Below are 23572 nucleotides of genomic sequence, written 5' to 3'. Positions count from 1 at the left end.
ATCATTACCCAATTTGAAACCCACTGTCACACCTTGGGGTGTTTCTTACAACAGCACCCCATTTTATAGCTTTCAAATCTGAGTTGTCTAGAGCTTCAGTAACAGGACAATGATGTCTTGTGACAATCAGGTTGTTGAGCCCACAAAAAGTTACTCTCTTACAGTCCTGGAGTAGAGACATCGAAGTCAAGGCATAACCGTGTTGCACTCATTCCACAGATTCTAGGGGAGGATCCACCACCTCTCCAAAGGGGTTTGGCTTGTGGCTATCACTACAGCCTTTGACTGTGACTTCATTTAGCTACTTCTCTTTGAGTTTCTCCAAAATTCTTTCCTCTTATATGGACATTATAAATGGATGTGGGGTCCGCTCAGAAAATCCAAGTAAAATGGCTGCTGGAGGTCACATTAGCAGGTTTGGAAGCTCTCACATATGTTCAGGAACAGGGTCGACCATCAGCCCACTGTCACCTCCCTGCCCTTCCAAAGGCTCTTCAGAGACAAGAATTTGCTTGAGGCTCTAGCCCTATTCTCTACTTCTGCAAATCCCTTCTTTACACCCATCACTGGCCCAAATATTGTGAGACACAATTCTGTAACTGCAAGACAGCAGGTAATACTGTGAGCATGTTACCGCCCTACACTGAGAGAGGCGGTGCTGAGACACCACTTCCTACCTGGGTCATGAATGAGCCATGAATGGAGCCAGATGATCCCTTAGAAGAGTGCACTCTTTACCCCACCCATCTTGTGCCCCATCCCCTCAACCAGCTACACCATCAACATCATCAAAACTAGTAGCCGAGCATACCCCAGGGCTTTTTGTCACTGGTCAAGGTTATGGAGCCTCTCAGGAGACCCAAGATGCCCACCCTACCCCAGCGTCCCAGCCTGAACTTAGGAAGAGACCCTGTGCTGACCTGAAGGTGAGTCCAGATTTGCTCTTGAGATTCCTCAGCAGCTCTAGCTGGTTCAGAGGTGGGATGAGTCTGGGGTTAGAGAAGGAAAGGTGAGTAAGACTAACCTCCATGAGAGCTGAGACTCAGCTCTGCACACCCACACCTCCTTCATCCATGGGAGCAAGCAGCAGGTGCAGGGCGTGAGTGTAGAACACCTGAAGCTCTGCGCTCAGTGCCTCCCCCTCTCCCAAGCTCCAGGGCTCCCTTCTCTCTTTCTCATGTTGTTGTTCCTGGGACCTCAGACACAGGAAATGGTCAGGGCCCAGCATGGACAGCAGGCCATGACAGCCCAGCACTTCGGCACGGAATAGATCAAGAGAGCAGAGTTCAGGTGGCGTTCCTCCTCCTGCCCTCTCTTCCACCCTACTTCCCTGTCCCATAAAATTTTCAAGGAGCTGCAAACACAGCAGCCCAATGTATTCAAGGTTTAAATCCCTTTGCAGAGCTTCTTTGTCTCCAAAGGCTGGAATGGTGCAGGGGGAAGGTCACAGAAAAGGGCTTTGCTGGGCAAAGAGAAGCTCATTTCCAGGTCTATAGGATGATTAGCCTGGACAACTGAGGGAAAAACTCTGGTCTCATCAGGCCCTGATGCCTTGAGGACCCTCAGCATGTAACCTAGCTCTGTTCCTTTTTCTGTCCTGGGCACACATTACTGGCAGCCCCATACCTGCCCTCTGTGTGCCTACCCTGGCATTTGCTCAGTCCATAGCCAGAGTCTCAGGGAAGGCATGCTGCTATATGGAAGGTGAATCCCTTCCCTCACAGGGGTAAATATCTCCTCATCCCATCCCATTTTCATCCTTATACTTTCAGTTTCCTCCTGGCAAATTCCTGCTTCATGATATTCCTCTCATTTCAGGATAAACTCAATAGTTTTTGGCTCTTGTGACCCCAGACCCTGCCACTCTTATCCCAATTCTGACCCTACCTGCTCTAGGACTGCCTCACTCTGCAGATCCTTTTGTATCTCTTTCAGCACTGGCTTCCTGGAGCCCCAACTTCACGCCAGGCCCCACAGGACACCCCCCACCAACCTATCCTTGTCTTTCATTCTTGACCTCTCCCCTCAACTAAAAAGCACAGAACTTGGGTTCTTATGCTTCGGTCCCTGTGGCAGTTAGCCACCTCCTAGGCCAGCATTGTCAGCCTACCTCTCTGTGTGACCATAGGTACCTCCTACTGGAAATGTCCTGTGTCTTCCTCATTCTTCTGCTTACGTTACTTGGACTCTCTCGAAACACTCTCACCATCTCTCGGCCCCATGCTGTTCTACTAGATCTTTCAAACATACCTAGCAGCCTTGCTATTCTCCCATGCAAACATTTAATGGCTCCCCACCATCTCCAAAACAGAAGGGCCATTGAGTTCACTGGCAAACTTGCTCTTCACTCCAATCTTGTTCTTCTACTCATTGAGACCCACCCTATACCCCAGGGCCACTGCTGCCTTGAGCTATCTTCTCCTCCTTTCTTCCTTTACCCTCATCGTTTGCACAGGCTGTAAGAGTAGCCACATCTGGGCCCTCCTTGATTCACTGCCATAGCCCCAGAGCCAGACCTAGAGGGGCTCTGAAAATGCTGGTTAAAAAAAAAAAAAAAACAGGAGTCCTGTGAGCTTCTCTCTCCCTACCCTTTTCTGCCTCCCCTCCTCCAGACCATTCATCGTCCTTGACAAGTCAGCATGAAGCAATAGCCTAGCATTCAGTTAGTTAGCTAGTGCCATGAGGGCCTCCCCTCCACTTTTTCACCCAGCCCTGGGTCCTGGAGCAGGGTCCCTGGCAGAGCCCTCTGCCTTGAACTCCCACAGTCATCACCAGCACATAGGCCCAGGTTAGACACATGTAAAAACCAGCCCTCCCAGCCACACTGGACGCATGCCCAGGACACACAAAGCAGCCACCGGGACAGACACATGGAGTGGGGCCGTGCACATAGCTGGTCAACCCTGAGCAGTCACAGAGGATTGGGGGAGGAATAGCTGGGGGAGGCTCTACCCAGGAGAGTACGACCTAATCAGAGAATACTGTTGGTCTCATGGGATGACTCCAGTCACACAGGCTCAGGACTCTGGGGCAGGGGCATTTTCTTTCTGGGTGTGGTGCTGGCTGGAAGAGATGGGCAGAGGGGAGGAGAAGCATGACAGAACTACACACGTCTCTTCCGCCTGCCAGAGGACTGGGAGCCCGGGAAAGGCCAGACACCAGCCACTACTTCCACAACTCCCTGAGCCTCTGGGGTCTGGGACAATGTCCAAGGGCTTGCCCAGGAGAACAACCCTTCTATTTTTTGAGAGTCAAGCGCTTGATCTCCTAGGCCAGTCCCTACCAAAGGCAGAAGACAGGTCACAGGTCCAGAGAAAAGGACCTGTACCTGCTACTGAACCAGGTCAGGAGAGACCCTTTTTGTAGGGATGTGCTGGCTCAGGGGTCCTCAGCACAGGCTCCACTCAAGCAGGTGGGAGTGTGGCTCACCTTGTACTGGTGGGGTACAGTTTCCTGAGTGGCACAGCTGCCTGGCACACGGGCAAAGACTGTGTTTCCTGTTTCCCACATGGGCCACCCAGAATAAATGACTCTGTTCCCTGGGCCTTCTGGCTTCCCTCCACTGTGGCATAGAGACTGTGGGGTTGTGGCTCGGGCTCTGGAAGGGAGACCCTAGGGCAAGATTCTAGTCTGGGATGCGCTCCTGGTCCTAGATGCAGATCCCTCAGAAGCATGACTGCCACTCTGCTCACTAAGTGGGGCAGTGGGGTGGAAGAGAGGCAGGGTTAGGGAATTACAGCTGTAAGACAAAGCAGGAAGCGGGGGCCAAGGAACAAGACTCCCTGAGGACAAGGGATCCAGCAACAGGAAAGCAGCAGCTGAAGAAGCAGGAGTCAGGGAGGCGAGGTGCACTCACACCAACGCAGAAGGAGCTACAGGTTAACACAGGGATTCCAGGCAGGAAGAGCCACTGGGGACAGGGTCTGACGACGGCAGCATGAAGACTATAGGGCAGGTGCTCTAGGATGGGCTATGAGCTCTGGAGGGCACGCCCCACCCCGAACTCAGACAGACGAGAGCTACACACATCTTCCATCCCATGCATGTCCTACCTGGAGGCCCCATAAGTTTGAGTTTGTGAGCTTTCAAGGGTTTCACACACACACAAAGGGAAAAGAACCAAAAATTTTTTAAAAGAATGGGGATAAGAAAAAGAAAATGAAAACAAAAGTTGAGGAAAGTAGGGGAAACAACAGAATAAAGAAAATTAGCCCGTAGCTCAGTCCTGTCCCAATGCCCTGCAAGGAGCATAGAGCTTGGGGCAGGGCCAGGTAGGGCTCAGGGCTCCAGAGAAGCCTGGAGTGAGTGCTGAGGGAGGAATGGCAAGGCCATCTTTGTCTTGAGCAATGCCCTGCCAAGACTGACACAGGCAGGAAGGTCTATGGTCTATCTGACCATTGCTGCCTGTCAGATCCCTGAAGATGGCCCTCAGCCCAGGAGTCCTGGGAGAGCTCTGTGCCCATGCTACCTGAGGATGGCTCAGAAGGACAGGACCAGATGGAATGAAATGCTCTGACTGAGGTAAAGAAGCTGAGAAGAGACAGTCCAACCTCTTCTTTTTTCAGTGCAGGGTGAAGAGACAGCACCCAGGAGGCTCTGACTTACAGTATTGGGCCTCACACCTTCATCTAAGCTTAAGCTTTGTGCACACAATTACCAAGCCAGTGATGCTACCTGTCTTCTGAGCAGTGGCCCACAGGCCAGCTGGCACTGCCCCTGGTGGCCCCCAGATTCTCCTAGCATATCCTGTGTTTTGTATTGTTGAGGATGCCAGGCCCCCCTTGACAATATGGTGACTTTTCTAGCTCTAGACTCTCACTGTAGTTTGGGTTATTCCCTACACACACACACACACACACACACACACACACACACACACACGCACACACACCATAGCTCCCCTTGTCTTTTCTGGAGAACAGTCAAAAGAACATGGTCACCACCATTTCTTCTTAATCTTGGGCTGCTGGAGGACCCTGGCATCTCGGCCTCCAGCACTAAGGCCGGCAGCCATTTCATGGGACAGCTTGGAGTAGGGATCACAACACGATGCTACCCAAAAGAGGAGTGAAAAACAAAGGATGGGTACAAGAGTAAGAAATAAGAGCCACAACAATACTTTAAAACAAAGAACAAAATCAATACTGGTGAAATAAACCACACAGAGTCCTTTTGTGGAAAAATACATACACTTGGAAAAAGAAAGAAAGAAAAAAAGAAACACAAATCAATGGGGTTTACAGAGCAAATGGAAACTAAAAAGCAAACCGCCATGCGGGGTGGTGAGGCCGGGCCTGGCGTAGTACCTGTACATGGGCACAGTGACCGTGCGTTCGTAGTACTGCCACGTGGAGTGCAGGTCGGTGCGTGAGAGGTTGGTAGCGTAGAATCTCCAGGCAGACTGCAGCGGAAAGAGGTGAGATGGCTGTGGGTGGGCCAAGGCTACCCCTCTCCAGGGACCTCCCCCCCACAGGACTGCAGCCCCCGTGCCTGTCCTCGCCCCACAGCCTCGGTTTAACCTCGTGGGTCAAGCATGATGCCTGCAGACGCTGGTGAGGCATGGGAGATACTCTGCTGTGAGCCACGGCGACCTTCTTCCCCTGGTGCCTGTCTTGACATCAAGTGGGTCATTTCATTGATTTCTCCGTGCAAACAAGTCTTAAACCCAGCCCCATGAGACCTGGGAAAGGGGTGCAAAGCTGGGACATGATTCCTTTCTGCAAGCATGGTGGCTCAGGCTCAGTCTTCCTCGCTGGCTCAGGCTTCTTTTTACCCCATATACATATCTTTCGTATATTCAACACAGTCCACACAGCATAAAGTCTACCATTTTGAGTCCTTCAGTAACCATAGCCACCATCTATCCACGGCTTCTCACCCTCAGGAAGCCATGCCTAAAGTAGACACTTCCATTCCAACCTCCCACCAGGCCCTGGCAGCATCAGTCTTTTAGTGTCTGTGGATTTGACTCTTTTGGAAATTTCCCATCTACAGAATCTCATGATTATGTGGTCTGCCTGTCAGCTTCTTGTGTGGGGAAACTGAGCTGACCTTTGTGCACTGAGCTGCTCTCCTTTGGTGACCGAGTAACACTTGGTTGTACAGATATGTCATATGCATTCTGATCACTCACCAACGAGCATGGCTGTCCCGTATTCTGTCTGTTATGCACAGGGTATTATAAACACAGAGATTTTGGCTGAACGCCTGTTCTGGGTTCTAACAAAGGAGTGAACCTATGTGTAAGGTAGCAATTACATGCGTTACTTTCTTTTCTGTTTTTTTTTTTGTTTTTGTTTTTTCTTTTCCTTTTGGAGCCAAGGGTAGAATCCAGAGCCCTGCACATGGGAAACAAGTGCTCTACCTACCACTGAGCCAGCTCTGACTACTGCCTTCCGGGTGGTGGCTACACCATGCATCCCATCAGTGGTATGTGAGCAACGTCACCAAGTTCCCAGCAACACTCTTCCAGTGAGTGTGAGGTGGCAGCTCACGGTTTGATCTTCATTTCTCTAATGGCACAGCATCTTCTCACATGCTCATGGCCAGTTGTCTCTCTTCTTAGGGAAAAAAAAGTGTCTATTCAAGTCCCCTGCACCAAAAGTTTCTGGGTATGTGTTTCTGTGTTTGAGCCATTGGGGTTCTTTATATATTCTGGATATTGAGTTCATGTCCAAACTTTTCTCCCATTCTACAGTTGTCTTTTCACTCTTCAGTGTCTTTTGAGGTACACATCTTTAATACTGATGTCCTCTAATTTTTCTTTTGTTACATATATAAGAGACAAAAAAAAAAAAAACAATAAAGCTCGCTTACTTCTAAAAGAGTTTAATAGTCTTAACTCTTTTTTTTTTTTTTTTAATTTAAGGCATCCCAGCCTAGCTTCAAACTCAAGAGCTTCTCACCTCGGCCTCCGGAGTTCTGGGATTACAAGTAAGCACCACAAAGCCTAGTCAAACATCATCCTTTAAAAAAAGTAAGTAAAGCTCCAGGCAGAGTGTGATGACACATGTCTATTACATAGAACTTAAGAGGCTGAGGCAAGAGGGTCACATGAGTTTGAGGACATCCTGGGCTATGAGACTCTGCTACAAATAAGAAAACAATAGCAAAACAGGTCTCCAGCTGTCCCATACTGTGTGCTGAAACAGTCCTCAGCAGACAGCTTAGTGCCCTCATCTGAAAGCAGTTGACACATGGGCTTACTGTTCTACTGGAATTCTTGTCCTTATGTGAAAACTATGCTGTTTTGTTTACTGTAGCTTTGTAATAAATTTACAATCCCCATAACGTGTTCTCCTGCTTCAGTGCTGTCCTGGATATCCAGGGTCCATTGTAACTCCACAGACACCTTAGCATTAGCTTTTCCATTTCTGCAGAAACGGGTGGGGGGTGGGGCACTGGACTTATGACAAGTGCACTAAAACTGCATATCAATGTTTGGGAAGAACATTCTAACAAGATTAAGTCTTCCAGTCCATGAACATGGGATGTCTTTCTACTTACTTTGGTCTCCATCAATCTTTCGATAACACCAAGGACTACAGCCAGGATGGCCAGGCTGACTTCTATAGCATGCAGTTGATTTGAGGGTACAGAAGTCCTGGTCCCTCCTCTGAGACTCCCCCTTCCAAGCATTTTTCTGCTTGGGAGCCAGAATCATATCCGGGTGATAAACCTCTTGAAAAATTAGTCCTTCTACCCCTGTACCTACATGAGGGCTACTGGGGTCACTGCTAACCAAAGCTTTGAGCCCCAAACATGCAGGGAGGTCAGCTTTGCTCAGAGGAAGGACTCTTTGATCAATGGTGCTACCACAGTGCCTTCACCTTGTGACCATGCATCATAAATGGTTTGGAGATGTCTTGAAGCTCTGGAAATCATCTTGAAGTCCACAGAGGGAGAACTGTGCAGGCAAGACAAAGAGATTGCCCTGTCCTAATAAGGAGGCACTTATGGGTGAAGCATGGACAGCATAGGCTATTGATCTTTGGTGGCACTTTTAGCAGATTCACAGGCTCCTGTGAAATAACATTTGAAAGGAGTGTATGTGGGTGGTACTCAGTTTCTACTGTCCCACTAAACCTTTTGGTCCCACAGACATGCAGTCATTTTCTGGTTCAAATTCAAAAGAGTTTCTTTTGGAAAGTACAAAACAATAGCCATATGTTTTGCGGTGAAAGCTACGCAGTACATACACAAAAGAGGCTGGACCCAAGGTCAAGATTGTGAAGTCCACATCTTTAAAATACAAAGACGGGAGCCACATTCAGTTGTCAGGAAATCCTGGCCAGCTCCAGGGTCCAGCAGGAATCTGTCTTCCACGTGCATGATCAGGTGGCCTCCACATCCCACTGGCCCCTAAACGGTCAGACCAGCTAGCTAAGCCCGGGGCAGGAGGCACAGTGTCCACAGCTCAGGTCGAAGAGGCACGGATGTGGGTCAGGAACGGCCTGCTACCAGACTAGCAAACTCTCTAAGCTGTGGGTTTCAGAGCTGCAAAATAGATGTAACGAGACACCTACCTCACAGGGCACTGGAGATGACCTAGATGGTTCCTGGGACAGTATGACCTGAGCCAAGTGCCCACTGGGGACAGGACCACCCAGCCTCACTACCGTGTCTGTCCAAACTGTTCTTATGCTGAACACAACCTTGTCTTCCAAACACGGGCCATGGCCTATCCATAGACAGGGGAAATCCTGGTACAGCCACTGTCAAATGCTAAGATCCTGATGGGTTCCATTCTCGGTGAGGTGGAATCAGAACAGGGGTTGGTCACTAGCAGGGACTAGGGCTCACCTGGATCAGACCTGCTGCAGGGTTCCGCCGCTTCTCAAAGTGTTTTTGCCGATGCTGCTCTTGGACTTTCAGGGCAAAGCCGGATCCCAAAATGCCCTGCAAGTCACTTAGGTCAGACCACATCCTGGGGCCATACCCCTCCTTACCCTTGCCTACAATACTGTGTTTTGCGGGTACACCTTCTTACGTACTTGGAATTCCCTGGTACTTCACCACCTAGAGAGCAGGCTAGGGGAACCTATGGCCAGCAGAAGGCAGCACCTAGTGATCCCAAACAGTAGCCTTCCTAACCTGCTCTGTCCACAAGGCAGCTGCAGTCAGCTGCCCTCTGCCAGCCCCAGTGCAGCCATCAACATACCCGTCCCATTCTGTATGGTTAAATGAGGGCCCCACTATCAAGGGTCAGTCAGATGGGAAAGCAACAAAAGTCAACAGAACTATGTCAGAAGACCTGGTCCGGAGACACTCAGTAAGAGTGTGCCTACTGAGGCCACAGGCATCTAAACCAGAGAAGCCTCACTCTGCTCTGGTATGGGGCCTCTCTAGGGACTGTGAACCCCACAGTGACCTGCTCCTGTCCAAGATCTTTACAGTTCACAGGTGGCCGGTGGTCAAGAATTCCAGGTGCCTCTAAAATCCCTAACATCCCTAGGGTGGGAAGGGGTACAGGACTCACTGCGGGAAGAGCGAAGAATGAGACACCAATGAGGGTAAACGTCGCTGCCAACAGCCTCCCATTCCAGGTCTGAGGGTACTTGTCCCCGTAGCCAATGGTCGTCAGGGTGATCTGAGGGGCAGGGGACTCTGGTCACATGGGCAGGCTGACAATGGCCTACCACAGAGGCCACAATCCCAGGCCAGATGTCCCTGCTCAGTCGCGAGAAGCTCACCCAAGTAGTTCAGGGGAAGCTGGACACTGGTGGCCACTCAGACTTGGCTGGACCAATAGGAGGGTCACCCTTCCTAAATCATCCATACTAGAGCAAAACAAGGCCAGGGTAAGAATAGGCTGTATTTATTCTGAAATCCCACCAAACCCAAATCTTTCTTCTGCACTGAAAGAGGAATCGTTCCCAAGGCTCCCCTACTTGACGCTTAAGGGGTAGCCTACACAGTTTACACACGAAGCAAGGAGAGCAGTTTCCATCCAGGTGAGTTGCTGGCATAGCTAAGCCCTTGCTCTGTGCTCACAGGTAGGGGGCACCAGTGATCTGGTAAGTACCCACCAAGTCAGGAGACAAGAGCAAGGAAGTACAAGGATGCCAGGATCCATAGAAGGTTAGGAGTCAGGGAGGCCTAGGAGAGTACAGTTCAGGGAGGATGGGGGACAGTCTAGGAGAGGGTATGGCCCAGGAGGGGAGAAGGCCAGTGGTGGCGGGTAGAAGGTGGCCAAGAAGACAGGTGGGTAGTAGCTCAAAGCTGCATTTTAGAAACCAATAGACATTTTAAAATACAAAGATTACTTTGAAACAATAAAGATAAAAAGTTTGCTTCAGTTCTGAAAAAGAAGGAAGGCCTAGGCCCAAGAAAATTTGGAGATGGGCTACATCACTCTTCACAGGACTCTGGAGCTTGCTGGGTACAGCTCAGGACCCCTGGGTGCCAAGCTGACTTCTGCAGCAGGGCCTGGGCATACACAGTCAGAGAGTCCAGCTGCTTGCGCTCTGTGCCCATCACACACTCTCTGCTGCCAGTTATCTCCCAGCCTTAAACTCCCGATAGCACTGCTTCTTCCTGAAAGAACACAGGATTCCAGGCCTGTGGCCATTCCTAAGATCACAAACAAACCGCCCTGTGGCGTCATGCCAGGGGAAGCTGTCTGATCTCTGCCAGGGACTCTGCAAGCACAGCACCTGCCCAGATCACCACCTCATGGCTTTTCAGGTGACAACAGCCTCTGTCCTAAACCTCCAAGGAGTCCAGAGCCCCGGGGGAGGAAGGGCTAGGAGAAACCCATTTCTGTCTCATTGTGGTGGGTCTCTGGGCTAGTGTGGTCTCCGGAAAGCAAGATCAGAAAACAAGGGCCTGGGGAACCTGTCATCCATGCCCAACCAAGCAGAAGTCCAGCGGTGTCCAGTAGGCCCTTCTGAAAGGGGGCAATGAGAGAGGACTCCTGGAGCATCATAGGCAGAGTCAAATACAGGGAGCCTCAGGCACAAAGGCCACTTGAGTAGAATCTAGTCTTGGGGGAAGCAGTAATCAAGGGCCACTGTCAGCAGGCTTGAAGAGCAACTGAAAAAGCTCCATCTTCACTTTGAATTCTCCCTTGTCCCTTACAATGAAAGTCAGGACTGACGGGAGGTGGGAGGCCAGCAGCAAGTGGCCTGGAGTGGTGGCAGTTGGCCTTGGGAATGAAAGGCCATGATAACAACGTTGCCTCCACCCTCACGCTGCTCCAAGGTTATCTGGAGCTGGGGAGCCTCAGGGTGGCTCTATTCCAGTCTCTCCCAGAGCCTCCGTATTCCTCCAGCCCGATCTTTCTCCGTCACAGTATAGTGCCAAGCAGGAGTTGCAGGAAGGTCATGGGAAGAAAGAAACCCAGTCTGTCCCCTATCGCATCTACCAACGTAATTTTCACATCTCCATATGCCATCATGTCTACAGCCAGCCACCAGGTGGCCTCCGAGAGACGTGCCCACCCAGCTTAACCAAAGGGCAGTTAGTTCTGTCCCCTCAGGCCCCAAGGGACAGGGTATATCGTTAGGATAGCAGTAGCAAGAGGAAGTAGAGGAGGAAGAGACAGTGGTCAGTGACCAGGACTTACCAGGCCCCACCAGAGTGCATCTGCATAGGTGTCAAAGTGGTCATTCTCACCCTTCTCTGCCAAGTACACCAGAAATGAGGCCAGGATGAGGCAGAGGAAGCCAATGTACCAGGCAGTCACCAGCTCCTGCAAAGGCAGGAGACCGCATCACTGTCCCACTCAAGCCAGCCTGGACAGTGCCCAGCATGGTTGCTCTTCCCTGAATTGTGCATCTCAAGGACTTTGGAGGATGAAATCCCCTCCTGATACCAGCAAGGTACAACTAGAGCAGACACAGTACTACTCTAGTTGGCAACAAGGCTTGACATGTCAGGGTTGGCAACAAGCCTTGTCCTGAATCATCAAGAGTGACTTCTGGCCGTACAGAGCAACTTTCCACTGACCTGTGGATAGAGCATCCAGCAACCCAGTAAACATCCTGCCCGTGGCTGGAGAACACATGCCCCACAGCCAGCAGCTGTGAGCCCAACACTGTTTAGATACTGCAGGCCTCAACAGGTATATCCTCAGTTCCCAACATTCAGGGTGTGCAGTGTAGGAAGAGAGAGAGAGAGAGAGAGAGAGAGAGAGAGAGAGAGAGAGAGAGAGACCAGGCCTCAGGGAGCTCAACTTCCCCAGGGCCCAGTGACTGTCCCCACACCATCATGGCTGACAAAAAGAAGGGTTGGGGCCCAAGCAGTATAGAGAGCATTTGAGTCAATTAGTATAATGTGCACAGAGGCCCCACAGCACAACCTGGCAGGAACCAGGTCTTGGCCACTCCTTCAACACGGAATGTGTACCCACAGCCACCCCATGAGTACCCTGGTCAGCAGCCACCACAAGCCACAGCTTAAACAACCCCTAGGCAGGTGATTCAGGCAGAGTATCGATCCAGGCCTTAGAACCAGGAAGGGAAATAAATGCTCAGCTATAGGGAGGATTGCTTAGACTAAGAATTAAAAACAAAAACAAAACAAAACAACAACAACAACAACAAAAAAAAAAAAAAAAACAGCACCTGAAGACAAGTGAGGAAGATAGGTAGATAAAGGGGGAAGCTCGTTCCTATCTTCCTGGCCCCTGACTACATCCCACTTAGAGCAGCCTTGGGCCTTGAGGCCAGGGTAAACAGCAGGCCCCAGGCTGGGCCAGGGCTGCTTACCTTGCTGTGAGCGTAGACCACTGATCCCAGCAGCTTCCAGGTGCCACCCCTCCGGTCCATACGGATCATACGTAAGATTTGCAGAAACCGCAAGCTCCGAAGCGCAGACGTGGCGAAGACATTGCCCTGGGAGCCAGCAGCCAGCACAGCAATGGAGGCTATCAGCACCATGATATCTGTGGGAGACAGGTACAGCTCACAAGGTCTTGTCCCCTGGGCCCCAAAAGGAGGGACCAATGGCCTCATAGACATGCAAGGTTATATGGGGCCCTGGTGTCCAGGATAGACTGCCCAGTACTCTGTCCCTCCCAACACGTAGGCCCTGTCAGCCATGAGCTCCAACTCCAAGTCAGTGGTAAGAAGGAATTTTCAGAAGGCCCTGCCCTCTCACTCAGCCCATTGTGGCCACGGTAGAAGCAACTCCTGCCCAAGACCCAACTCTGGTGGCCTCACCAATCACACAGAATGGCTTCCTGGCAAACTTGAGCCTGCCCCTCCAGCCTCGATACCGGCAGCAGCAGCCCGCAGCCCAGATCCTCACAAAGTACTCGACACCGAACACCACAATGGTCACGATTTCCTGGGAGGTGGGAGGAACACAGGTGAAGACACTAACAGGTCTTAGGAGGGCTACCTGTATAGACACGGCAGTTTCAGGACAGCTCAGGACCTAGAAATCAGAGCTGCAGGCTTAGCTCAAGCCCCTCAGGGCACCCAGCTCATGTCAGTCAGGACTGAATCCCTGCAAGATGCAGATCTTCCAGGGACTTAGTGCTGTCAGCAAGTGCTGGCCTATAGGCTACTAGGGGAACCACCCTTCTCGCCTCCCTTCTGAGCTGCAGTGGGAAGCTCTGGTGTTCGTGTGCTGGGTGGGCACAGCAGGACAAAGCTGAGAGAATTCACAGACATGACAAAGGGAGAGAAGGTACCTTTAGAATTCAGGCAGCCCCGGGGCAGTGGGGCAAAGTGGGTGGAAGAGCATTCTAGTGGGATCATTCTCCTTGAAGGGCCACCTCCGTTTCCAATGGCAACAGAGAAATTACACTCCCGTTTCCATGACACCCACCCCTGCCCCATCACAGGGTTTATGTGAGTGAGCATCCCAGCCTCCCACCCCTTCACCCACATCTTCTGGGGAGCACCACACACTTCCAGTGGGGGCACCTGGGTTCTTAGACTCCGGAGAGTAGGGTGGAAAGAAGGGAGGGGAAAGCTGCTGGGTGTTGTCATGTCGCTTCTACTAGAGACGAGGAGGCTGGGAAGGGGCTTGTGGTCTACGCTGGGAGCAACAGCAGCTGTGGATGCAAAACACTAACTACTCTGGAGGAGACCCTGGATCACCCAAATGGTCAGGGTTGAGGACAGAACGAGAAGTGTCCAGGGATTTGGAGGGCAGACTGCACTGCAGATCCCACCACGGGATTAACTGGGGCTCTTTCCCAGCCTCCAGGCCTCTCCCCACACCCTGCCCAAGTGTGGGGCTTACCAAGATGTAGAGGGCCCCCTCGGAGCTCTTCTCGTACTCCTTGATGGTGGAAAACACAGAAAGCACAAGGCAGGAGAAGACTAAGAGGAACCTGCGGGAGGCGAGAGACACACAGTCAGTGGGCCAGCAGCTCAGCGCAGGCTGTGTCTGCTAGCCAGCACGCCTGGGATTCAAGTCCTTGGAAGGCCCTCAGAGAAGAGCAGGGAGAACACAGTCCACACCCCATCTCCAACTATCCAAGACAGTGATTAACGACCAGGCCCCTCCTTATCCTGGTCTAACTGGTTTTGGCCCAGGCAGCCTTAGCTAGTGCAAAAACAATAAAAAGAACCAACTCCACACTGCCTGCTCTACCGAAGGTACTGTTCATGCTTTTTTTCTGGTAGGCAACACTTCCTCCCTAGGTTCAGAGACAGAAAACCTCTCTTCCATCTAGATCTGGTGCTGGACAAGAACGTCTCAGATCATCTTTCTGGCCTTGCTCTAGCTGCCATAGCGTCTCCATTTCTCCTTCCGTATAAGTGGCGATGGCTCTTCCTCACCAGCCTAAGCCTTCTGCTGTAATTATTCCTCTCTCCCTTATTACTCGACCCTTCCTGACCTACCAGAATTCTCCTGCAAGAGCTCTGCCTCTTTCATTCATGTCTATGCGCCTCCTCTGACAAGCTGAAGACTTTTTCCCTTACCCTGCCCCAAAGGATTACGGAGGACAAATGCCATAGTCCTGCCACAGGAACCCAGCCTGTGACCTTTGTCAAGGACGCACCAAGTGACCTAAAATGCATGATAGACAGCATAGCAAGAACACTGCCTGCTGAGGAACGCTACACCCACATCTCATTCTGGGAGACCGGAGCAGCTACAGCTAAATCCCAAGAGGCAGATTCTAGGGCCAGTGAGATGGTTGGCGGGGAAAGATGCTTGCTGCCAAACCTGGGGCCTGAGTTTTGTCCCCTAGACATCTCCTCTACATGTGGTAGAGAGAGAAAACCAATTCCCACAAGCTGTCTTCTAATCTTCACATGTGTGTAAATGTGTGTGTGTGTGTGAGAGAGAGAGATAACAAACCAATACAAATGAGCCCCACGGACGTACATGGAATGTGTGCATGTCAGAAGCCCGCTGGTTTTTTAGGCAGCTCAAGGGATATTAACATTTTTTGTGCAGATGACAACCTGTCACACAAAATAGGCACATCTAACATAAGTCATCAGATCCTGTGCATAAAACATGCCTGGCCACAAGGCACCAAGAACTTCACATTGCTTGTGCCTGCTCCCCCCTGCCAGCAGTCCCCTGCTACCTTCAAAAGCCAGGCATCCATCCACATGTCCAGCACACAACAATGATAATGATGTTATCTATGACAAGAGAGCTACCATGTTCCTGCTGGTCCTTAGAGTCCTCCTGTCACCATGGCCCTCACCTTTGGACAGCAGTTAGGTCCAAGGGGTCATGTTGCCTCCACATAAATCTTCCTCTCAGCCTAATGTGTGGAACTGACCACCATCACCACCAGTTAGCTCACTAGCTCCCTCTTGCCATTTTATGATATCCTCTACTGCAGGTCAGGATGCTGTCCATGACAACATGCCCCCTTTCTGGTCCAGGGTTCAGGGGTGCTCATGGGTAAAAGCCTGGCTAGCCAATGCCAGCTAGCACTCACAACCAGCTGTGCCAGAACATCTGGAGCTGCAGATGATGAAGCCCATTGCTGAAGATGCTGCATTTGGTTTCTGCTCCTACAGACTAAAGACCTTTTAGGCTCTGAGTGTCTGAGGGTCAGGGTAGGTAGTCTTGCTCCAAGTTCACCACTCACCATAATGGTGATGTGCTTACCTTCCTGCCTGGCCCTGGCCCCTCTCTTTCACAATGAATAAGACATAAGCAGGAAAACAAGAAGCTAAAGATCCTGATCAGTTGGCAGAGTACTTTCCTAGAACACACAATTCCCTGGGTTTAGTACCCAGCAGAGTATAACCCCATTGATGCATACCTATCAACCCAGTACTCAGAAGGTGGAGGCAGGAGAATCCTGAACCCCCCAACCTGGGCTCCACATCCTGAGAGGAAACAGTACACAGTATATAGGCCCAATGGCACACTGTCTGGGTGAAAATCCTAGAGCCATCAGCCTGGCAGTCTTAGACCCTCAAAGTCCAGGTTCCATATTCCCAAAGCAGAACTGATCCATCAGGAATGTATCAGCAATTCAAGCAGTCCATTGATGGGGCCTGGCACATACCAGTGATCAATACATGCCCAAACTGTGCTATAGGCAGTTGCCCAACTGGCCACCTGAGCCCTGGACCTGCTGCAAGTCTAACTCACAGATGCTTACAATTTCATCCCTCACTCAGCAGGCTCCTGGCACCATAGAGGGCCCTGAGTCCAATCCCAGCCCCACCCTCCATGATCCCAAGTACCTAAACACTGTAAAGGGTTAGCTGTACCATGGTTGCTGGCTAAAATGTCCATCGCATCTGAAAACACAGCAACACCAAGACATGTGCTTGGCCATTGGGACATACTGACACAGTCACACTGGTATGTACAACTGTCTTTCACGGGTAAGGGAAGAACAAAGGGACATAGCCAGATGCCTGGGAGCACCGTTGACTTAATGGTCAAACAGGAATGCCCTGATAATGCTCTAGGACAGCCATAGGGAGAGATTTGGGGCCAGGTGCCATCAGACACCTGGAGTCGAAGGAGAGGCATCTCTGGGATGAGCTAGAAATCTAAGACAAAGCCCCAGGAATCTATGAGGATGACCCTAGCTAAGACTTCTAGCAATGGGGGATGTGGAACCTGAAACAGCCACCTCCTGGACCAGGCATGACTTCCAATGAAGGGACTGGGACATCAACCCAACCCCAAACCTATGACCCATAATTTGTTCGGCCTACAAGATGTGCAGGGGTAAAGATGGAGCAGAAATCGAGGGAATGGCTAGCCAATGACAGGCCCAGTTTGAGACTCATGCCGTGAGAGAGAGCCTACCCCTAACACTATTAATGACATTCTGCTATACTTGCAGACAGGAGCCTAGCATAACTGTCATCAGAGAGGCTTCACCCAGCAACTGCTGGAACAGATGCAGAGACCCACAGGCAAACACTAGGTGGAGCTTGCGGAATCCTTCAGAAGAGGAAGAGGAAGGATTGAAGAGTCAGAGAGATCAAGGACACCACAAGAAAACCTATAGAACCAATTAATCTGGGCCCACAGGAGCTCACAGAGACTGAACCACCAACCAGAGAACATGCATCGGATAGACTTAGGCCCTCTGCACATATGTAAGAGAGTTGTGCAGCTTGGTCTTCATGTGGGACTCCTAACAGCGGGAGCAGGAACTGTCTCTGACTCTGTTCCCTGCCTTTGGATTCTGTTCCTCTAACTGAGCTGCCTCCACACAAGATGTGCCTTGTCTTACTGCAGCTTGATATGGCAAGGTTGATATCCACGGGAGGTCTCCCCTCTTCTAAGGAGAAAGGGAGGAGGGATAAATTGAGTGATGGGGTGTTGACAGGGAGGGACTGGAAGGAGAGGAAGGAAGGGAAGCTGCTTCAATCAGAATGTTAATTAGTTAGTTAGTTAGTTAGTTAATTAGTTAGTTAGTTAGTTAGTTAAAAGAAAATGTCTCCATTACCCAACACTGATCTCACCAACACCTACCCAGGACTTGGCTGGCCTATTCTCAAAATAACAAGTACCAGGACTCCGTACAGGCCAGTGAACATACCATGCCAGAGCCTGTGTATTATGAAAGCCGTATATCTAGCCCAGGAGGATGGTGAAGGCTCAGTTCCCTGTGTCTGTCTGAGACTGGGCCAAGGGAGACACACAAAGCAGAGTTCCAAAGCTGAAAGGGAAATCCAAGAGACAAAGAGGAAACAGGCTGGTATGAGAAGCAGGGTACCCAGTCAGAAGTCAAGACACCGTTTTTCCCCAGCAAGAGCTAAAGATGCTACAGGGGCCCACAGTGTATGTTCCGGTTTGACTCAGGCCACAGTATCAGAGAGCCAGCAGCATTCAGAGAGCCTCTGTCACCAGGATTCTCAGCCTCAGCCTCAGCTGAAGCAACAACACTGTAAAGAGATGCCCAGTCCCTGACAATCTTCCTGGGCATAGGTCCTAGGTTTGTGGCTCCTGAGTACTTTTTACACCGGAGCCCCAAGCCCTGAGCTCCTGAGCAGAGGCACTGGCGGCAGTGACAGGCCGCTGGCACAATCAGAACAACACAAAGCCACGGTCACATTTCAAAACTGCAATTAATTTCCTTTGCTCATTAGCCAATTTATTCAATTAACTGAGCCCTGGAAGGAAAAAAAAAAACCAAAACAAACAAACAAAAAAACCAGACTTTCGCATGCCTTCTAGCACTGATTCTGACTGCCTGGGTATCTTCTCCCAACCCAGTCAGCAAGGAAAGAAAGGAAATCATGGGGATCCCCACACTCTGAAAAGGCCCCTGAAGGCTTGAGCGATGATGAAAACACATGGAGAAAAAAAAAAAAAAAAAAAAAAAAAACAGTAAAGATGCCTGTAGCAGAAAATATGCCAGGACCATCTCAACCCACAAGGCAAGGTAGAGGAGGCTTCCCCAAAAAGGGTTCCCTGGGGCCAAAATCTGCTGAGTAAGGAAGAGCAGGCTTGCTTAGGAGAGAATCAAGGATGGTTTTGTTTGTTTGTTTACAGATGAAAGGTTTAATAGAGAGGGTGGGCATGTGCTGGACCCGGGCAAAATAGAATTCAGGGTCGGGGACCTACAGGGATAGATCTCGCTTGGTCCAGAAAATCCAGCTCACCATGCTACAACATATTCCTTTATGTTAAAAACTCTGAAGCTGATCCAATGAGATAGCTCAGCAGGAAAAGGAGCTTGCCACCAAACCCAATGACCTGAGTTCAATCCCTGAGATGATGGAAGGAAAAATCAACTTGGCACCTCTGCGCATGCCTGAAAACACACACACACACACACACACACACACACACACACACACCCCAAATAAATAAATAAATTTAATTAAACACAACTGAGGCCAAGGTGCCAGTGGACCTGTTCCTAAGGCTCTCTGACCAGGCGTCTCAGAACATTCTGGAGGCTCTATAGGCAGGGGCATTTTTGAATGTGGCCGTGATGGCCTGGACATACAAAGCCAGTGTCTAATCTTAAGGGAGCGTGAACAGCCAGCAGGTTGTGTGGTATCCATTGTACAGAGGAAAGCCACTCTGGAGCCCTGCCACCCCAGCAGGTTCCAGAAAGCGCCACCATGGCTCCTCCGCTCCACGGTTTGTTTTTTAAGTTTTCAGAACAGACAGAGCAGATGGCCCCCTCCAGGAAGGCTGGCGCAGGGGAGGCTGCGAGGGACACGCAGGAAGAGTAGCGCCCACGCTGCTCCTGGAAGCTCAGAGACAGGAAGGAGCTCAGGCTGTGTGACCAGGCTCCTCCCCAGGCAGGAAGCCTCCAAGAACGGACCTAGCCTAGCCACGCCTCCAGGCCCACGACAACTGCCTGAATGCTTGTGACTTCATCCATCTGTAGGCACCTCAGTGACTAGTGACTGTCCTGTCCAGTACATACCAGGCCCAACACATCCCACACTCGTGTCCACTTTAGAGATGAGGAGGGCCACTGGGCCTCTAGAAAGCTGGTGGGAAGGACTCTGCCACCTCCTACCTTCTACCCTCAGGAGAGGTAAGGTGTGCTCACTTAGCCTCTAGCCTCCGTGATGTGGGTGCTTCACAGACCCCAGCCTCTAGCCCCAGCACAGGGGAGAAATGACAGCAGAAGAACGTGAGGTCACCAGGAGACCTGGCCACTACTCAAAGCTAGCCTCCTCCAGGTCACTCAGCCCCAGGAAGAAACTGTGTTCTAGGAACGCCCATCTCCTCCCTTCTCTCCCGCCCTGCCATGCTGTGTTCTGATTCTTGACATTCATGGCAACTGCAATGGGCAGCCAGCCATCACTTTCCTTCCCTTCTGGGAGAGGATGGGAACCCTGGGAATATTCATCCAGCATGGCCACAGCGTTCAGAGGGGCCTTGGGCCATCCACTGGGACTGTCCATCAAAGGAACTGTCCTCGTAACAAAACAGTCAGACTTAGAATTCATCATTTTTCTTAACCAGATGGAACTGGGAGGATAGAGGAGAAGCAGTTTGGGGGGAGGGGTGCTCCAGGCCATAAGCTATCCTCAGCTCTGGGGCTTGGCCACATCTTCCCACAGCACCCACAAACCAAGGCTAGGAGTCTTGGATGAGAAGAGGCCTTTCTCCAGCCTAACGATTGCTAAGCCTGTAGGCTCAGAAAGGACAAGAGGGCTGGAGCAAGAAGACGGCTGGTTTTTCTGCAGCCCAGAATCACAACACAAGGGGTTTCAGGGCTAATTATGATAATAGATTCAACTTCAGGAGGCTTCCCTGACAGCAGTTGCCAAGGAGACCAGCATCACAAGCAGCTGGTCCCCAGCCCCAGATTCCAAGAGCCAGAAAAGAGCAAGGCAGGAACCTCAGGCAGTCCTCAGCAACCCACCTTAGCATGGTGAAAGTCTCCTAGAGATGGGACTTTCATGGAACTATTCTGTGTCTAGAAGCACATCCAGACCCAAATCACAAGAGGCCACAGGGAGAATTAGAGCCAATCTGTCTCTATCTAGCGGCAAGGGGGGCTTCATGGGATTTGAACCAGGCCCTGAATACAAAGAAGAGGAGACAGGCAGGGAGCAAAGGTGGGGGGCAAGGATGCAGGGTCAGAGGGCCATCAGTCAGGCCCAGAATCACACCACAATGCTCAACAACAGCTGATGCCTGCACATGTTGAGATGTATAGACGGCACACATCTGGGTGTGCACGTATCCTATACAGACGGTCCCTACATGCCAGGAAGGCTGGCATACCAGGGAGACACTCCTCTCCTTCCACTTTTCTCCTCCCCCTGCCTCCTTAGTCTTATAACAGGGAATCTTTCTCTTCTGAAAAACAAACAAACAAAAAACATAACAAAGGTGCTGCCATCCCCTTCCAATCCTGCCTCACACACTGGCTGTCTCACTGCCAGACCCTGGGAACACACTCCAGCCTGGCTCCTGACCCCAATGGCTGGCTTGAGGAGGCCAGGGTTTGCCATCCCATTGCACATTTAGTAACTAAAAATGTCTAACATCTGGATAGTGAAGGAAGGTCGGTTATCACAGATCCCCAGCCTTGCTCACAGCTCTTAGACTACTGAAATCCGGTTACATGAACTGAAAGTCCCTTGTCTACTTCCTGGCAGGCAAGCGTTCTTGCCCCCACTGACAAACGGGAAAAGAGGGGCTCCAAGGCCACCTGCCTGGGATCCTGCTAGAGCAGGCAAAACTACCCCGCATGGGAACCCTGTCCACAAGAGGGGATCATATGTCCACACAGTGTCCCCAGCAGAAATCTGCCCAACCAGAATAATGCCCACTCCCACAACGTTGGGTGCTTCCAGTGTAGGGGCTGGAGTACTGTAAGGCCTGAAGAGGGCAACTACAGTGAGGCCACACACATCCCCTCTGGTTAAGATCACACATGGCTCCCCAAGGACCTGCTGCCGCCTCGTCCATTAGGCGCAGCCAGCGCTGTAACCTGGAATCTAATTTCTCCCCCTAATAAACTGCTCTGCTGCCAGGACCTGCTGCCTCCTCCAATGTCAGGAGTGAAGAAGAGTTGGGTTGCTGATGGCTGCTTCTAATTAAAAAAAAAAAAAAAAATCCCACACTGTTGTTCATTCCCTGGGCCTAGACAGGACAGAGTCCACACCCCCTCTAAGGACCTCACTGCTGGAATGAGTCCCACCCTCATGCTGCCCTACCCTGGGGCCTGTTTGTTACCCTGGAGCCCCTCTACCCAACCCAGCATCACCCCTAAGAACATAAAGCCCTGGGAGGTGAGAGAAAATGGCCCAGGGGAGACAAGGCCCAGTGCACACCAGATGCTCAGGAAATGCCTCAGACCCTGACAGACCACACCTCAGAGAGCCACAGGTTCTTGGAGGCCCATCTGCTGTCTCAGCACTTGAGGCCTCCTCAAATGGCCTCAACTAGCTCCCGTATTGTCCTCATCTCCAAACACCAAGGTCAGAAGGTATTCTCAAGGGACCCCCTCGCCCGAACTGACCAGTGGCTACAGGATAGTCAACAATGGTTAACAAAAGATGGAGGGTTAACAGATCTGGAGCTGCCGCTCTCCCTGACCCATCTACACCCAATTCTCTCTAGCTATTCACTCCATCAGAAGCCCAAGACTCACAACAGCTGCTATAGACACCATGCGGCCTCCCCAGAAAGGCTAAGTATCTGCTACAGGCACAGATGCACAAACTGAGAGCCATGGAAGGCTCAGCCGGGCAGGAACCTGCCAGCTCAGCACAGGGAGAGTCTTTCCAAGGCACCGCCTCATGACCTGGCACCTCCTACATGAACTTCCTGGAGACTGAAACTCCATGAGGTTAATTTACTTTCATTAGTCATCATGGGTGCTGGACAGAGCCCAGTGTATACATCAGGTAGGACTGTCCCAGGCCGTGCCAGGCCCACACTGCATCCCTGCCTGTTGACTCATCCCAGAGGGCAGCCCTACTGCAGGCTCGCAGCCCCCAACCTAGCATGCTTCACTGCCACCCAGGAGCTTATCTCAGTCCCCTCCCTTCAGGGTCCCATTCCAGCCAACTGTACATCCCACTGAGACCACAGGGAACCTGTCCCGCCTCAATCCCAGGAGTAGCCAGAGAGCCCTGGTGGAAACGGCAGTCAGTTTGCATCAGCCCCTCTGCTCACAGCTCTATGATGGCCCCAGGACCCTAAAAGCCTGGCCATACCTCACTCAACAGTTTTCTTTGTTCCTTTATTGCTTTTTCTCAGCCTCACCGTGACACCCCCATTCCTCAGGTTTTTGCATAACTCCTTTAATACCTGGGGTTTCCTTTTACTAACACAACCGGGACCATCTCTTCCTCAGATGTGCTTACTTTCACTAAGGACTCAGTATCACCTGCTCTGCCCTCTCCAGTGCCCAGACCATCCTCACACCTGTACACAGGAATATGTGTCCTGACTAGCGGGACCCTGCCTTGACCAAACTGGACCCAGCTTCAGAAGACTTGCTTGTACCAGTCCCAGCATCGTTTGGGGGGTCCTTTGTGCTGTTCACAAAACATCTGAGAAAGGAAATCAGTAAGGTGAGTTTTGTGTAGGTCTGAGAACAGATGAATAGGGGGTCTGTCTCCAAGAACCTGGCCACCCCAAGCCTGGCATAGAACAAAAACAGCTGACCACAGACAAAGCTGTGTCCCCAGGAAAATTATGTGTGCATCACAGAAATTAGCCCCCGCCTTATGGCAGCTGG

The 23572-nt window shown here is 51.1% G+C and overlaps 1 protein-coding gene across 13 annotated transcripts in view; it reads right to left on the bottom strand.

Moving 5' to 3' along the window:
* The window catches only part of Kcnq2 (potassium voltage-gated channel subfamily Q member 2), a 60942-nt gene that overhangs the window by 24806 nt on the left and 12564 nt on the right, over positions 1–23572 (bottom strand). For 8 of the 13 annotated variants that reach the window (XM_060382706.1, XM_060382707.1, XM_060382711.1 and 5 more), the window contains exons 2-10: positions 14197–14287; positions 13164–13290; positions 12711–12886; positions 11567–11692; positions 9479–9589; positions 8803–8898; positions 5307–5401; positions 4053–4082; positions 921–989 (exon numbers count right to left, since the gene is read on the bottom strand). In XM_060382706.1, coding sequence (XP_060238689.1) covers positions 921–989; positions 4053–4082; positions 5307–5401; positions 8803–8898; positions 9479–9589; positions 11567–11692; positions 12711–12886; positions 13164–13290; positions 14197–14287 — 921 coding nt within the window. The remainder of the gene's footprint in view (positions 1–920; positions 990–4052; positions 4083–5306; positions 5402–8802; positions 8899–9478; positions 9590–11566; positions 11693–12710; positions 12887–13163; positions 13291–14196; positions 14288–23572) is intronic. The other 5 variants (XM_060382708.1, XM_021645868.2, XM_021645859.2 and 2 more) reach the window with 1 other exon arrangement.

The sequence above is a fragment of the Meriones unguiculatus genome, chromosome 4 (genome assembly GCF_030254825.1).
Source record: "Meriones unguiculatus strain TT.TT164.6M chromosome 4, Bangor_MerUng_6.1, whole genome shotgun sequence".
NCBI lineage: Eukaryota > Metazoa > Chordata > Mammalia > Rodentia > Muridae > Meriones > Meriones unguiculatus.
Note: the sequence above shows the minus strand (reverse complement) of the source record. Positions and strands in the feature narration are given on the sequence as shown.